Source organism: Zootoca vivipara, chromosome Z (assembly GCF_963506605.1).
Source record: "Zootoca vivipara chromosome Z, rZooViv1.1, whole genome shotgun sequence".
NCBI classification, from domain to species: domain Eukaryota; kingdom Metazoa; phylum Chordata; class Lepidosauria; order Squamata; family Lacertidae; genus Zootoca; species Zootoca vivipara.
The window spans coordinates 7,580,142-7,597,168 of NC_083294.1; the positions used below are offsets into that span (position 1 = coordinate 7,580,142).

General features: G+C 45.2%; 1 protein-coding gene across 1 annotated transcript; it reads left to right on the top strand.

Moving 5' to 3' along the window:
- The first annotated feature begins 1,497 nt into the window (after window positions 1-1,497).
- SLC31A2 (solute carrier family 31 member 2) lies at window positions 1,498-15,850 on the top strand. The gene is made up of 4 exons (XM_035112813.2): window positions 1,498-1,639; window positions 11,062-11,128; window positions 13,178-13,367; window positions 13,971-15,850. The coding sequence occupies exons 1-4, from the start codon at window positions 1,631-1,633 to the stop codon at window positions 14,137-14,139; spliced, it is 435 nt and encodes a 144-aa protein (XP_034968704.1). The 5' UTR covers window positions 1,498-1,630; the 3' UTR covers window positions 14,140-15,850.
- Window positions 15,851-17,027: the final 1,177 nt, after the last annotated feature.

The following is a 17,027-nucleotide window of genomic DNA, read 5'->3' on the forward strand; positions in this document are numbered from 1 at the left end:
CAAATGCTGAGATATTTGGAGTTCATGCCAGAAAATTCTGGAAAGTATAGTGATGGGAACCCTTTAATTCTCCTATTTGGATATGTTAAAGAAAATTGTACTCACAGAGGACAGGGAATTAATCATCTATTAACTAATGTCAGAACCTAGGAGCCAACTCCTAGGGGTCATGAGGGCTTCGGCACCCACAATAAACTACTTGTGGGCACCAGGCCCCCACAAAGTTGATGGGCATTCAGACACCCATTCAGACAGTGTGTGTGTACTGATCATGTGTGTGACTGACGGTGTGTGTGATTGATTATGCAGGGAGGGGCTTACCTGGGCCCCCACAATATTTTATTCAAGTTGGCACCCCTGTGCCAGAATTTTATTGGGGAGGAGGTAAGAACACCATTCTTGAGAGAATGGATAACTAAAATCTGGGACAAGGTATGTGTGGTTAAGCTTACATATATGGTGAGAACCAGAGAGGACAGACATCAAGATAATGCACTCTGTGTGTGTGTGTGTGTGTGTGTGTGTGTGAGAGAGAGAGAGAGAGAGAGAGAGAGAGAGAGAGTGAAATTGGAGTCCTTTTCATCTGTTCGGCCACTGTGAGAACAAGATGCTGGACATGGGTCACTGACCTGATCCAACATGCTTGTCTTATGTGCTTAAGACTCATCTTTTTTCAATAAAAAAGAAGAAGTTGGTGAGATCCTGTAGTTTTTTTCTTTTAATTGGCTATAAAGATTTAAAAGATTACTGGTTGTAAATAGAACGACAGGTTGCTTAGTATGGTGGTTTTGTTTCTGGTATTTGGTTTTGATTACGCTTAAGATGGTATAATAAATAGGATGATACTGAAATATTTGTTATTCGAGGGGTGCATGTATGGAGCCTTGTGAGGGTAGGTGGCCTAAAAGGCGGCTTATAAATGGTAAGATAAAATAAATATAGAACTAATATTGTGCCTAGCCGAATAAGATAATCGCAGGGAGGCCCTCTTCGATTGCAGGAATAGAAGTGCTTCCCTCAGCGTCCCCACCAGCTGTTACAGCTGTTGCATCCGGGCTTGCCGAGCAAAGCATTCTGGGAGGTGTAGTTTGAAAGTGTACAATCTCTCCCTCCCTCTCTCCCTTCTCTAAAAATAGGGAACTACAACTATGAACCGAGGTAAACGGTATCGTTGCAAAGAGCCTTAGGACTACCTGACCTAGATTTACATTTATGATTCGCAGTATTATTGCAATCTTTTTTGGAATCGCCCTGAAGAGCTGCTTAAATATGGGTGAGAGCTTAACTCCTACTCTCCACTTACTCTAGAGTAAGCACAAAGCGATGCATGCAGTCAATCAAGGGTTTGCAATGTGTCGCTTATCTAAATCGAAAGATAACATTTATTCTGGGGTGGGACTGGGGAGGAAGACGGGAGAGGAAATAAACCAGAATCATAAGACTGCAATTCCCAGGATGCTCCGCGCCCTCGCCCACGTGACTCCTCACTAAATACATTATCTTTTACTGAGGGATTGAATTTAGGAGGAACCTGATCAAGTGGAACGAACTTAATTGCACACAGACGGCAACTCGCCTGCTGCTTCTGCCGGAGGAAAAAACGAAGAGGTGAAGAAAATACTGCAGCAAGATGATGCAGGCAAGTCTGTTTCAAAACTGTAGAGGGTGTCTATTTAATTTACTTATTAAAATGCAGAGTTTGTTTTTTAAAAAAAACTAAAGTTTGTGGACAGTGAAGTGACAAATTCTCCCCGCCTCGCTCGTGTTCGTTCGTGCTGAGATCGATGCTGATCCAATTTTTATAAACAAATGCCGGACAATCAACTACTTTACTACTGTACAACGTAACTGTGCACAGAAAGTAGCCTTTATTTAGCTCTCTTAAGAGCGTCGTAATGAAATTTCGATTGCGATCTTAATTTGCACCCTGGGCGAGTCAGCGTCTCCATCTGTTGCCTGTTTACCAGGAACAGACTGTTGTTTTGTTTGGTTCCTTGTACAGTAAAACAATGAGCTTTATTTTGTCCCTAATGGGGGGGTGGAGTGGAGAGATTTTGGGATGACTTGATGTACATACATCTCTTACCGTTTGGCGAGTTTCATCAGAAGCTGCCTCACGCAGAGTCAAACCATTGCTCATCAAGCTCACCTAATGTTTACACAGCCAGAACAACAACAATTGTTTACACACACTGACTGGCAGCTGCTCTTCATTTCAGAAAAGGACTGTTCCCATTCCTACCTGGAGATGGCAGGGACTGAATCTGGGACCTTCTCTAAGCAGATGCTGTACCACTGAGCTGCGGCTATGCCCTTGCCTTACCGGCACTAAATCCTTGAGTGGGGTTGGGGAGATATATCTTGGGTCCAGAGTGCATGAATATAAAATTTAGATATATAAAGAAAATTTTGGTCCAGCTCTCCCAGTGGCTATGCACCATGCAGGCAGCTCAGAAGAATCTAACGTCATAGTATATAGAAGGCTATGAAAATGATTATGGTGGGGTGGGCTGGAATAGGTTTGTTGCACAGGCATGCCTAATCACCCTGAATTGTACACCCAGAATTTGCTGCTATGCTATAGAATCTCCCCCTAACTGTCTGGAAGTGGTATAGTTAGGCAATTTCGGACTCTGGACTTCATGGTTTTGCAAGGGTGACCCTCTTTAGATGGAGACATGTGTTGTTTCACTTACTTCAGAATAATAATAAAAATTCCTTCAGTAGCACCTTAAAGACCAACTAAGTTTTTATTTTGGTATGAGCTTTCGTGTGCATGCACACTTCTTCAGATACACTTGAAGCAGAAGAGTCAGACCCTTCTGTTTCAAGTGTATCTGAAGAAGTGTGCATGCACACAAAAGCTCATACCAAAATAAAAACTTAGTTGGTCTTTAAGGTGCTACTGAAGGAATTTTTTTATTTTGCTTCGACTCAGACCAACATGGCTACCTACCTGTTACTTCAGAATGTAATGAGAGAGTCCTGATGCTTTGAGAACCTTCCTACTTGTGTTGCTGAGTGGGGCTGCAGGCACCTGCCCCCAAATCCTCCCTTACAGTGCCACCTTTGTTACCACCAGCAATGCCTCTATCCTAGGTCTGACACTTATCTCCTCCTGATCGTTGGGAGAGTACAGGAGGAGGTGATCCCTCAAGTACCCTGGCTCCAAGCTAGGGTTTGAAAGGTCCTTGCTAAATTGTACCTGAGAGCTAATTGGTATGGCTAGGGATGTAAAATGCCCCCACACAGACTTTCATTCCTCCCCCACCCCCATAACCTCCTGTCCAGATAGATGGGTTTCCTGCTTCAGAGGTCAGCACAAGACAGGCAACTGCTGGAGCTCATTCAGACCAGTGGAGCCAGAACCAACTAATTATGGTCTAGTCCCCTGCCATCCTTCTCCTTTCTGGCTTCAAGGGCAACACTTGAGACTAAGGACGAGGAAGCTGGCAGGCAGGGCCACCCCCTGGACTGGTTGCAAGTAAAAGGGCAGACAGGCAGGAGCAGTTGGGGTTGATGGGGCAGTGCCCAACTGGACCAGCCTAAACTGGACTACCACCAGGTAAATGGGCTGCAGAAACAGAAGAGCCTTTAGCAATGTGAAATGGCCCTTGGACTGCTGTGTGTGGATTTGCAGCCTGAGTCTCAACCCAATCCTATTGTCTTCCCAAAAGGCAAGTGGAGGACAAGAGAGAGCTGGAGAATGGGGGCTGGTCCATTGGGACAAATGGAGCCCTGTTCTACCAACCACAGCCAGCCTTCCTACTCCCTGCCTTCCTACCGTACTTACAGCCAGTCCAGGGGGTGGAACTGCCAGTCAGCTTGCTCCTTGGTTTCAGTGTTGCCCTTGTAGAACTCAACAGGGAGGGGGGGAGCAAAACTAGAATGAGTTGCCTCTGCCTCTCATTGACTATGGCACCATCTGTCTCAATGGGCACCAATCACCACTGCATCCAGGTATTTCCTAGTCATTCCGAAGGCCACCAATTGAGGAAAAGTTGTCTCTCAGAGGGCGCCAGCCACTACTGGGTTTGGAGGTGACTCTGCTGTAATTTGACAAGGCTCTGAATTTTCTTGTTGCAATCCCGTCCCCCTACTAATGGCTTTTAAAGAAGTGTTTTACTAGTTAAAATAATGCAACGTGTGTGTGCATGAAAAAGGCAGTCGGGTGATATGAGTCATGCTTCCTCAGTGGGCTTTCCCAGCATAATCGGAAGCTGTTCTTTGGTTCCAGGAAAGTGGGTTAGACAGTACAGCTTCCGCATCCTGACTACCTGCCAGTTTACTCAGGAAGCCCTACTTGAGGATGTGCCAAACTGTCCCACCTCAGTAGAGCGATCCTGTGTATGCATACTTGGAAGTAGGTCTCAATAGGCCAGTCACATTCTTTTGCATTTGCTGCAACAGGCTGATGCAACTTCCTATGGAAGAGGACTCTGATATTTATTGTAGTCCCCAGCGTAAACACTATGAGAACAAGCCAGTCAAGGCAAAGTCCTTTTAAGCCCCCTTGATTTCAATGTGAAAGAGTCCTATTCCTATTTTCTCAGAAGTCCCACTGCATTCATTGTAGGGATGGATGGAGAAATCTGATTCCGTTCACAAGCCTGACTAATTTACAGTGGTACCTCCCAAGACGAATGCCCTGCAAGACGAATTTTTCGCAAGACGAATGCGTCTTGCAATCTGATGGTGACTCGCAAGACGAATTCGTTTTGCGAAAAATTAATCTTTCGAATCGCAGTTTCCGATAGGAATGCATTGAAATTTAATTAATGCGTTCCTATGGGCAAAAAAAGGAAAAGAAATTTCAATGCATTCCTATGGGAAACTGTGATTCGCAAGACAAATTTTTCGCGGAATGAAATAAATTCGTCTTGCAAGGCATCACTGTATTATTATTATTAATAATAATAATTAAATTTCCATACCACCTTCATCTGAGAATCACAGGGCATTTTACAATATAAAAGCACCAAAATACGCAACATACCGGTAGTAACAAACAAAAACAATTACCCTCTCACACACAGTTTAAAAGCCATAGATGGTTTAATTTGTGCTTTCCAAAACAATACACGTCACAAACTGAAACAGCGCCACTGTCAAAATTTGAACTTCTACGAATTTTGTAAGGCCTTTCCCTAGCCTTGTAACAGGTACGAAACTGCATATACCAAGACAGAGTGTACGTGCCTATATTAATATCTGTGTTGGGGGCCTACTCGGTTTGCAAAAATATGTATATTTGGCTCTCTCTCTATATGGGGACATTTGCACTCAAATTCTGTTGTATTTTAAAGAGGCCTTTTTAAAACTGAATAAAAAATAAAAAATGGTAGAGTGATGTAAAAACGTGAAGAAGTGAACCTGACATTGGAAAAATAAGAAACTTGCATATTTGCCCATCCCTAAAGTAGCTCTCAAATAAGAGTGCAATAGGATTGCTCAGTTAAACACCTGTCTAACTCTCCTGTTGTACTTGAAAGCAATGCCGTTCTAATGGTTCATATCTTACTGTTGCAAATCATTCCTTCTATTTCTGACATTCGGGTTGCAAGTGTTGAATCCTTATGCCATTTGATGTCAACCATGTACACGTGGAGGTGGTGGGGGACAGGTGAACTCTTAAGGTTTCCAAAATTATGGCAAATATTTCCTCATGAGATGGACAGAGGCACTTGGAAAAAGAACACTACAGAGGATTCGTGGTTTAGGGCCTCTATCTGTAGTAAAGAAGCGCCACACCAATTTAAAACTCGGAGCTGCCTTTTTTTATAGCAGAGTCTCAGTAGCTGCTATCCAAATTCAGCTTTTACCAGTTCACCAGAGTGGTAAACAAGACTTTGGGTATCCTTGTAAATATGCCAGGGAAGGGAGAAAACAGCCCCAAGGGCCAAGTGTCTCCCTCCAGTGTTCTTTAACGGACATTTGGGACTCGTTCTAGGCCTCAGCCTCAGCTGAGGCCATACCCCTCACTGACCATAAGAGAATGTAGATCTGATTCTCATGCGGAATGACCCTTGGTTCAATTCCGAGTGTCTCCAGGCAGGGCTGGGAGAGACTTCCAGCCTTGAAAGCCTGGAGAATCACTGCCGGTCAGTGTAGTCTAGTGTTTCTCAACCTTGGGTCCCAAGCTGTTGTTGGTCTACAACACCCGTCATCCTTAGCTAGCAAGACCAGTGGTCAGGTATGATGGGAATTGTAGTCCAAAAACAGCTGGAGACCCAGGGTTGGTAAACACTGCTGAACTAGGTAGAGCAGTGGTCTGGCAGCTTCCTATGTTCCTCAGGAATTAGTGAAACATAGGAAATTCTCCAGTTCTCTGTTCTCCCTTCATGTGATCTGCTAGAAGTGTTTACCCGATTATCCCACTGATTAGAAACCACGGCTTTCTTCCCAAGCTCTTTTGCAATGAAAGACTCAATCCTGGTTCTGTTTCCGCCTCCATCTCCTCTCTCATTAACAGCAATCCAATAATTGTGATGTGCCACCTAGACATGCCCAGTCTTGTGTGAATTTCTTCTCACTTCCCATTGGAGTTTCTTTGTCAGACAGTGTATGTTCAGCTTATTGCTTTAGGTTGAGCGTTTAAAACCTCAGTATTGTTGACACTGGCAAGCAGCAACTCCCCTGGGTTTCAGACAGGAGTTTTTCGAGTGCTACCTGGAGAAGACAGGGTTTGAGCCTGGGACCTTCTGCATGCAAAGAAGATTAGGTTTATTTTAATTTAGTTGAAAAATTACGAGAAACTGCCTTAAAGTGGCTTTTAAGAGATGTAGTTTTGAATAGAATCATAGTTGGAAGAGACCACAAGGGCCATCCAGTCCAACCCCCTGCCAAGCAGGAAACACCATCAAAACATTCCTGACATATGGCCGTCAAGCCTCCACTTAAAGACCTCCAAAGAAGGAGACTCCACCACACTCCTTGGCAGCAAATTCCACTGCTGAACAGCTCTTACTGTCAGGAAGTTCTTCCTAATGTTTAGGTGGAATTTTCTTTCTTGTAGTTTGAATCCATTGCTCCGTGTCTACTTCTCTGGAGCAGCAGAAAACAACTTTTCTCCCTCCTCTATATGACATCCTTTTATGCTTTAATTATTGTGAATATACTTCTTTAATGATGTGAACTGCCCTGGACTCTTATGGGAGGAAGAATGTGATAGAAACACAATCATAGTTATTGATAATAATAAATTATGCAAGGGTGGGGAGCCTGTGGCCCTCTAAAGCCACCCAGATGGGCGGGTAGAAATAATAAATTATTATTATTATTATTATTAATATTATTATAAATGTTTTTGGACCCCATCTCCCATGACACCCCCAGCCAGCCAGCAAGCTCAGTGGTCAAGGGTTATGGGAGCTGGAATCCAGAGACATCTGAGGACCTAAGGTTGAAGAACACTGATCTAACCTATTTTCTTCTCTGGCTGGCAGTGGCTCTCCAGAACTTGGGCAGGGATGGGGCCGAAATGCTCCATCCACTCCATAGGCTTTTGCAACTGACCCTCTGCCTCTTAAGAAATCAGCTTTTCCATAATACAGTTTTGGTTCTCCTTTCACATTCTCAGTTTTGCATGTTTCAAGAGAGATTCAACTTGAACTGAACAATTTCTGTTCGAAGATCCGACACAGGTGTGGAATTTGGCACCAAGAAATTGGTGCTGCTCAGAGTTCACTTACCCTGTGAATGAGGGATTTGCAAAGACGCTTACCCTGTTTTTGACCATACCATAATAGAGCTTCCGCTTTAATAAGCAAAACAGAGGCCCAACAATTAGTTGGAATAAGATGACAGATAATCATAGGTTGGGATGGTGAAAATGGCACATGATAAAGAACTTCCTTGTACAGAATCAAACCAGTGGTACAAGTTGTAAAATATAGCCTGTGTTACTGGTTGAGTCACCCTGACACCTGTGGTAAATTACACACACACACACACACACACACACACACACACACACACACACACAAGGTCTGTGACTGACTGGTCATCTGGAGGTTCCAGGGATCAAACTAGGAACTTCTGGATTCAGAGCCTACATTGGCTCCCAGTACGTTTCTGAGCACAGTTCAAAGTGTTGGTGCTGACATTTAAAGCCCTAAATGGCCTCGCCTCAGTATACCTGAAGGAGCATCTCCACCCCCATGGTTCTGCCCGGACACTGAGGTCCAGTGCCGAGGGCCTTCTGGCGGTTCCCTCGTTGCGAGAAGCCAAGTTACAAGGAACCAGGCAGAGGGCTTTCTCGGGAGTCGCACCTGCCCTGTGTAATGCCCTCCCACCAGATGTCAAAAGAGATAAACAACTACCTGACATTTAGAAGATATCTGAAGGCAGCCCTGTTTGGGGAAGTTTTAAATGCGTGACATTTTAATGTATTTTTAATCTTTGTTGGAAGCTGCCCAGAGTGGCTGGGGAGACCCAGCCAGATGGGCGGGGTACAAATAATAAATTGTTGTTGTTGTTGTTATTGTTAATTATTCCACCAAGCTCCTAACCCTAAAACGTCTTTAGCTCTAGCTCCTATCTGTACCAGCCACACCTCAGTAGAGTAAAATAGTGAATGACTACAGAGCCATGGGAGAGCTGGGAAGCAGACACCAGCTCTGCTATGACAGGCCATGTCCATCAGGCCTCCTCTCACCTCAGCTGCCATTCCACCAGACCAGGAGCGATGGGAAGCAGGGCTCATTTCATCAACTTTGTCAGAGCTCCACCAGGCACCTCCTCCCACTCCTGTTCAATATAGGAACAACGATTTAGAAACTTGTGCCTGAGTTTTGTTTTTCCTCTTCCTTCCCTTCCCTTTTCCCTTGTGGGTGTAAGCCTTGTGGGTAAGAACTGCCTTGTTTTGATTGTGTGTAAGCTGCTCTGGGAGCCTTTCTGGCTGAACAGCAGGGTACAAATACTCTCAATAAACCAGGTACTGTACAAATACTCTCGGCTAAACTATTATATATATATAATAATAATAATTTTTATTGAATTTTTTGCATTAAAGAGAAAAAAAGGATATAAAACAGAACATACATAACCAATATCCACCTTCTTCCAATCCTGCCTCCACACACCCCCTCCTTCCACGAGAGAGTCCCATGAAAGTAGGCAGTCGAAGGTGGTCCATTTTATGATTCCCCCCCTCCGTGATGCCAGAGACCTCGGAGCTCAAGGTCTCTGCGCCTCCATACCAGCACGGCAGACCGGAAGTCAATACTCTCAGCTAAACTAGGCGAGGGTAGCTGATGGGTCTCAAACCCTCAGTGAGTGAGGGGCTTCCCTTGCATGCGAAGACAGGCTCCGGCAAATGGAGCAGGTGACACCGAGAGCGGGTCCAGCGGTCAAGATGGCGGTTTATGCATGTGCTGTAGGGGGAAGTAAAAAAAATTGGGGCAGCAACCTAGCATGCAGTTCATTCCTGCCATTTTCACAGGGGGAAAGTTCGGGTGTGGCAATGCTGTCCAATTATGTTAGATGTTGTGCCACACTGTGCCTGCTGGTGTGAATTGAATTTAACATGGCATGCTGGTATATCAGTCAACATCCACCCCCCCCCCCGGTAACACCACAGGTACTACTGCAGTTTGAAAGGAAGGTCAGAAAATGGGACAGGAGAACTAACACACTGTTCCTCACGTCTGAATGCACTTTTAGTCCTGGTGTTGCCTTTGTAGGACTTCAGCAAGGAGGAGGATGGGGAAGCACTAGAATTAGTTGGCACCACCTCTCACTGGCCCTAGCGCTACCTGCTGTTGGGCTCCTTGCTTTCTGCCCTACCAGTCCCAATGGATCAATTTGCGTCAACATGTTTCCTTCCAGATCTGTTCGACTACACCTCCATCAGTTCCAGCAATGAACAGTCGTGCTTGCTGGGGCTGATGGGATGTGTATTTCAAAACCATTGGCAGGACACCAGATTTGTGGAGGCTATTCAAGATCTTGCATAAGCCTGCCCTGGATTTAAAAAGGTAAAGGTAAAGGTACCCTTGACCATTAGGGTCTGCAGCTAAAAAAAGCCAATGCAATTCTGGGCTGCATCAATAGGAGTATAACATCTAGATCTAGGGAAGTAATAGTACCACTGTATTCTGCTCTGGTCAGACCTCACCTGGAATACTGTGTCCAGTTCTGGGCACCACAGTTCAAGGAGGATACTGACAAGCTGGAACGTGTCCAGAAGAGGGCAACGAAAATGGTCAAAGGCCTGGAAACGATGCCTTATGAGGAACGGCTTATGGAGCTGCGTATGTTTAGCCTGGAGAAGAGAAGGTTAAGGGGTGATATGATAGCCATGTTCAAATATATAAAAGGATGTCATATAGAGGAGGGAGAAAGGTTGTTTTCTGCTGCTCCAGAGAAGCGGACATGGAGCAATGGATTCAAACTATAGGAAAGAAGATTCCACCTAAACATTAGGAAGAACTTCCTGACAGTAAGAGCTGTTCGGCAGTGGAATTTGCTACCAAGGAGTGTGGTGGAGTCTCCTTCTTTGGAGGTCTTTAAGCAGAGGCTTGACAGGCATATGTAAAGAATGCTTTGATGGTGTTTCCTGCTTGGCAGGGGGTTGGACTGGATGGCCCTTGTGGTCTCTTCCAACTCTAGGATTCTATGATTCTAGGTACAGTCGCGTACTGGATTTAGGTAATTAGATTTGGAGCTCTGGCTTATTAAACAGGCCTATCAACCAGAAGCTAGTGGGGCTACTTTACATATACTAGGGTAAATTGTGCATAAATGTGTGTGTGTGAAAATAATATGCCCCAAAAAAGTGTATCAGGAGAAGTTTGCACTAACATGTTGGTGAATTATCATGAGCACTTAAAAAAAGAATTGCATACTGACGTGGAAATGTGGAGAACTGAAAGTAAGACCAGATAAGTGAGAAATTGACATTGACCTTTAATTCTGCAGGTAGAGGAGAAATTAGTGGATTGAATTGGGAGGAGATTGAGATTGGCAGATTCACCCACCCTTGGTCCATAGCTAGTCCCAGAAACCTTGCCAATGTTTCCTCTTCATTAATTCTTCCTCCTTCCCATCCATCTTCTACAGATGTTTTTCTATTTCTCGGACAAAGTGGTCCTTCTTTTTGACTTCTGGAAAACACACACCCCAGCAGGTAAGAAAACAGCCTTATCTCTTAAGTAAATATGAGCTGCTGAGGCAAACAAGAAAGGTCTTGAGGATGAGGGAAGATTATATGAAACCTTAGCCTCAGAATCAAAGATGACAAAGCTTGCTCTGTGCCATGCATAAGGCTTCCCTGGGCAACTGACTCCTCAGAATGCTTGGCTTCATAATAGTTTTGAGGGCCAAAAGGCAGAAGTCAAACTAACACAGGATTTACCCATACTTAGTTTTTACCTCCCTCTTTCCAGGTGCAGGCTTGCACTTTAAAATTCTTGTGTGTGAGCACTCTTTCTTTGCCCTAGAGCTTTCCCTGCAAAAAACCTACTCTTTAGTGCTCAATTGGAGCAAAGGGCAATTCTGCTTTCCCACAGATTGCTGTTTGTTTATAAAGAGTGGGTTTTTGGAGGGAAAGCTCTGGAGCAAAAAAGGGGGGCACTTGGACACGGAGTTTTAATACTCTGCTGTGCATGGAAAGAGCAGTGGAAAGGTAAGTGTGGAAAAGCCCACAGAAGACCAATTGTCTATAATATCTCAGCTGTAGCTCAGTGGCAGAGCATCTGCTTTGCGTGTAGGTGGTTATGGGTTCAATCCCCAGCATCTCCAGGTAGAGCTGGGAGAGACATTACCTAACTACATGGACCATTGGTGTGACATGGTATAAGATAGCTTACTTTCCAGTCTAGTCTCTGTCATGCATGGTGTGGCAAAAGAATGGGGAGCCCGTGAGAACTACAGCTCCCTTCAGGGGCAGAGAAGGTGGTTAAGGAGAACTTCCTCCATGCCAGGGGTGGGAAGCTGCTGCTTTCCAAATGATGCTGAACTACAAATCCCACAATTTCTGACTACTGACCATGCTGGACTTTGTGGAAGGTTATCTGGATGCTAAACCAGGGAAGGTTGGATATACCGGTATGTGAAAGGTAGAATAGGTCTGGAAGAGACTCAACCTTCACCCCACCTTCCCAAATAAAAGTTTAAGGACCCCCCTCCCTGTTTTTACGCACGACAGTTAAAAAACAGCTAAAAAGCATACAGACACAGCGTTAAGGGAGGATAGAGACAGGCATATGAGTGAATTAGGTAATTTACATGAACACACACACACACACACACACACACAGAGCACATGCCTCTTGGACAAGGATATTAATTGTTGAGGCTCTAGTAGGTTTCTTGAGATCAAATCTAGCTCCCTACAGATGAGCAGTGAAAACACCAACAACCCATAGCAGTGGTCTGGTAGTTTGTGGGAATTAATATACTGGAAAGCAGTGATAGGGAAAAGTCTCATAACAGAGACCATTGGGGTTTGGCAGTCAAAGCCAGCTTTATTATTATTATTATTTGAATTGTTTACAGAAATAGAAACTAGAACCTTAAAATTGTTGATTAAAAACAGGTATGTGAAAACGTTTGAAAGATGGTTAGCAAAAGCAACGCTCCACTTGCATCTTGGAAATTTGACACTGTAATCCTCCACATGTCTACACCTGTGATTAAGTCCCACTGAGTTTTGTGGGTCTTACTCCTAGAAAAGTGGGTGTAGGGTTGCCGCCTGAATCTCCTCCATTTCCTCTCACTCTGGAAGTCTTATTGAGCCTCCTGCTCTTGTTGTTTGGATAAACAGGGTATTTGTAATAATGAATGATCTTTTAATATGAGCGGGTGCTGATGTGACTATTTTGGATATCATTACCATGCTTACTTCTTAATAGTTGTATTATCAGTAAACTATTATCTTTATCACATTTTAATATTTCAGCTGTGCCACGGAGTGCTAAAAGTGCATATAAAATGAATACTCCTTGATTTTCCCTTTCCAGAAATAAGCTTAACACACATATGGGCTAGAAGTTTGCACCCTTAAAAAAAACACCCAACCTCCCCCAAAAAGATAAGGTTTGCAGGAAATGGAATCCTGCAGTTGAATTATGCAGTCTGTAGTTACACAGATGTTTGGGAATGGTTGTTTACAAATAAATTTTTACACCCACCCACCCCATCTCCAACCGTAAATCTGTTGTTTTTTACCCAACAGGGATGGTGCTCTCAGTACTGGTGATCATGCTGCTTGCAGTGTTGTACGAATTCATAAAGGTTGGCAAGGCGAAAGTGCTGCAGTACACAATGCCATCCATTGCCTCCAGCATCAGCCAGGAGACCTTGAGAGAGCCAGAAAGGGCATCTATTAACACGGGCCTGGAACAGCTAAGCAGCACCCCAAAGAAGTAAAAAAAATGGGGTGGGGTGGGGTGGGGAAGCTAACAGCAATCTGCAGAAAACCTGTATTGAGGTTTGCTCTGATTCCGCTTTAAAGGGTGGGTTTTCATGGGGAAAGCTCTGGAGGGGTGGGGGCGGAGAAAGTGCATTCAGACACAGAACTTCAAAGTGCAGACTGTGCCTGGAAATCATGGAGGAAAGTTGAAGTAAAGGTAAAGGGACCCCTGACCATTAGGTCCAGTCGTGACTGACTCTGGGGTTGCGACGCTCATCTCACATTATTGGCCGAGGGAGCTGGCATACAGCTTCCAGGTCATGTGGCCAGCATGACTAAGCCGCTTCTGGCAAACCAGAGCAGCGCAAGGAAACGCCATTTACCTTTCCGCTGTTGCGGTACCTATTGATCTACTTGCACTTTGATGTGCTTTCAAACTGCTAGATTGGCAGGAGCAGGGACCGAGTAACGGGAGCTCACCCCGTCGCGGGGATTCGAACCGCCGACCTTCTGATCGGCAAGCCCTAGGCTCTGTGGTTTAACCCACAGCGCCACCCACAAGGAAAGTGAAGTGTAGATAAACCCTGACATTTGTTTCTCTTTCCTTTTGGAAAAGTTGGTTTTCGTGGCATGTCGTCCAGACCCTGCTCCATGTGGTCCAAGTAGTCCTCGGTTACCTGGTGATGCTGGCTGTGATGTCTTACAACGTGTGGATCTTCCTGGGAGTGATTGCAGGCTCTGCCATTGGCTACTACATAGCATACCCGCTGCTCAGTCCCAGATAGCAGCGCTGGCATCAGCACAGGAAGATGGTTTAAGAGTGCTGATTAACTGGAGACTCCTACATTGGGAAAGGATCTGTGGTGCTTGGATACTGAACTGGGTAAACAGGAGTCACCCTGTTGTAGTTCCAAGATACTTTCCCCTGCTCCCCAATATTTCTCCCATCCTCTGACCTCCACAGGCAGGGCATTTTTAAACCTTCTACCTTTTTGTTCTTTCACTGGAATTTATTTGTAAGTGCCTTTACTACGTGCCTTGGAACAAATGCTCAATAGCTAGAACTGAGATGTTTTGCTTTCTACCCTCAGGATATGTAACCACTCGTCAGCTGGGCCTTGCACTGTCCACTCTGACTGGCAGCAACTCTTGAAAGTGAGGTGGGCGGGGCAACTTTACCAACCAGCTGCCCAGAGTTGCTGGGGAGACTCAGCCAGATGGGCGGGGTATAAATAATAAATTACTATTATTATTATAAAACACTGCTATGCTCTGTCCTCTGAGGGGATGGAAGCCATGCCAACTTCATTCAAAGCACATGCCCTGCTATTCGGTTGCATTCTCTTGGGGGCTTTTTAGTGTAGGGGGGCAATGGTGGAGATATGTAAAATTATACATAATGGGAGGAAAGGGGATTAGAAAAAGTGTTCCCCCCACTTCTCATAAACCTAGAACTGGGGCCATCCAATAACTCAGAAGGGTGGGAGACTCTAGCATTCAGGAGGGAAGTGCTTCTTCACACAGCACATAAGTCAGCAAGCTATGGTATGCATTACTGCTACAGCCACCAAAGTGGGCAGCAATAAAGGGCAGCTGGGCAAATTCACAAGAGGATAATGTTTCAGGTGGCTGCCACTTCTGATGACTAGGTCCTACCCCTCCAACACCCCTCTGAATCCCAGTTGCTGAGGATTGTTAATGGGAGAGAGCCATGGGATTCCCATAGCCAACTGGTTGCCCACTGCCACAGCCACAGGCAATTTGCTTCTGAATCCCAGTTGCTGGAAACCACAGGAGGGGAGAGGGCTCTGGTGTTCGGGTTCTGCTTAAGGGCTTCCAATGGAAGTGTCTGGTTGGCCACGGTCAGAACAGGATACCAGAGTATTTGGGCCATTGGTCTGACCCAGCTGCTCTTATTTTGTCCAGACTATATGTAAAGCCTTTGGTTTTGACCAATAGAGCTCTTACATTCTTTTATTTTCTGGGGTGGGGGTATTGGATTCAGGGCACAAAAGGGAAGACTCTGCATAATTAACATAAGGGACTCAGCACCACATGGTGAGGCTGTAAAGAGGGGGGAATCAAATGTTAGCCTCACTAATGCATTGCGGGACTGGGTCTGGTCAATGCTTGGGGGACAGGGAGCTAGCTGCCTTATACATAGTCAGGCCATAGTAACAGTACTTTATTCTGCTTTGGTCAGACCACACCTGGAATACTGTGTTGGGAGGAAAATGTACACAGGGTGTTTAGCAAGGATAGCCTATGTGGTGCCTTCTGGATATTGTCAACATGACCCCCGTCAACATGATCAGTGATCAGAGATTGTGGGCGCTGTTGTCCAACACAACTAGAGGGAGCCATTATGGCTCCAGCTGCTGAACTAAGGAAAAACGTTTGTGCGGCATTTTGCTTTAACTTGGAGGCACCCCCTAAATTAAAAATGAATGTGCTATGAAATATGAATGTCAAATAAAATATTTTACTTAACACATCAGATTTCAGAAGTTGCTTTATGGTCTTCAAATTAGGTGGGGAGGGGGGGGGCTCAGGTTGTTCCTGCATGTGAAAACTACATTTTCTTCCCCCCAAAACTGCTTAAGCACGTTCAGTACATACCTCTGTGGATCATTCCAGACTGTTGCTACTTTTGGCTGGGATTCAATCACAAACTGGCAAACTGAGGGCGAGCCATCAAAGGTGATCTGATGCTCTTGTATAGCAAGCCCACTTGTCTTCCCCGCCCTGCCCCAGCCCAACCAAAAATGAACTTTCTGAGCTAAGGAAAGAATGGGAAAGGCATCGTAAAGCAAGGTAATCACATTTGCTGCATTCTAGCGCCTCCACAAACCAAACAGAATGAATGCTCAACAAACGGGTGGTGATGGCACACCACCTAGCACACGGAGCAGGATGAATGCCAAGCAAACAGGTCGGCTGTTTCAAGGTTCACCTGCCCATCCTAAGGGGGGATTAAAAATGCTTCCATTGCAATCAGGACGAAATCAGTAGTAGAGTTTGGGCTGAGTCTCTCTTACAGGGGAGGAGGATCCTGTATCCCAGACAGCTACTGTTGGGACTCATAAGGCCCAGGCAGCAAAGCCAATGGACAGGGATGATTGTTGTAAACCACCTGGATTTTATGAATAGCAGTGTGTGTGTATTGATAAATAAAGATTATGGGAGTTCAACAACACATGGTGGTCCATAGATACCCCCCACCACCACCACCCCTGCATCCTTGGAACCAGACTCGAGTGAGGAAGAATGCAGGAGGGCCACAAGTACATTTAGATGTGAGGGATATTGCCTCAGTTTTCTTGATTGTAATGCCAGCACTTCTGTCCATTTTCTAATGTTCTTTTCACACTGCAGTACCCGTTGCATTATGGAACAGTGTTTTTTTTTGCCAAAACACCAGCACCGTGTGCTAAATTTCATTCCCAGCAGTGAGTGTGGTAGTGGTGGTGTTGGCATCCGTCTGTCTCGGGAGACAACGGAGGAGTGACCTTTGGAGGTGAAGCCAAGCTGTTGGAACAGTTGCAGCGCCTGCCGTGGCTGTAGAGACAAGTTTTGTTGCAGTTGGGGCAGAGGAAGGTGTCCGGCTGTGCTGCCGTGACATTTCTTCTCTCTGTGCTTCTCCCAGCGGTCATTCCTCCTCTGGTCACTGCTG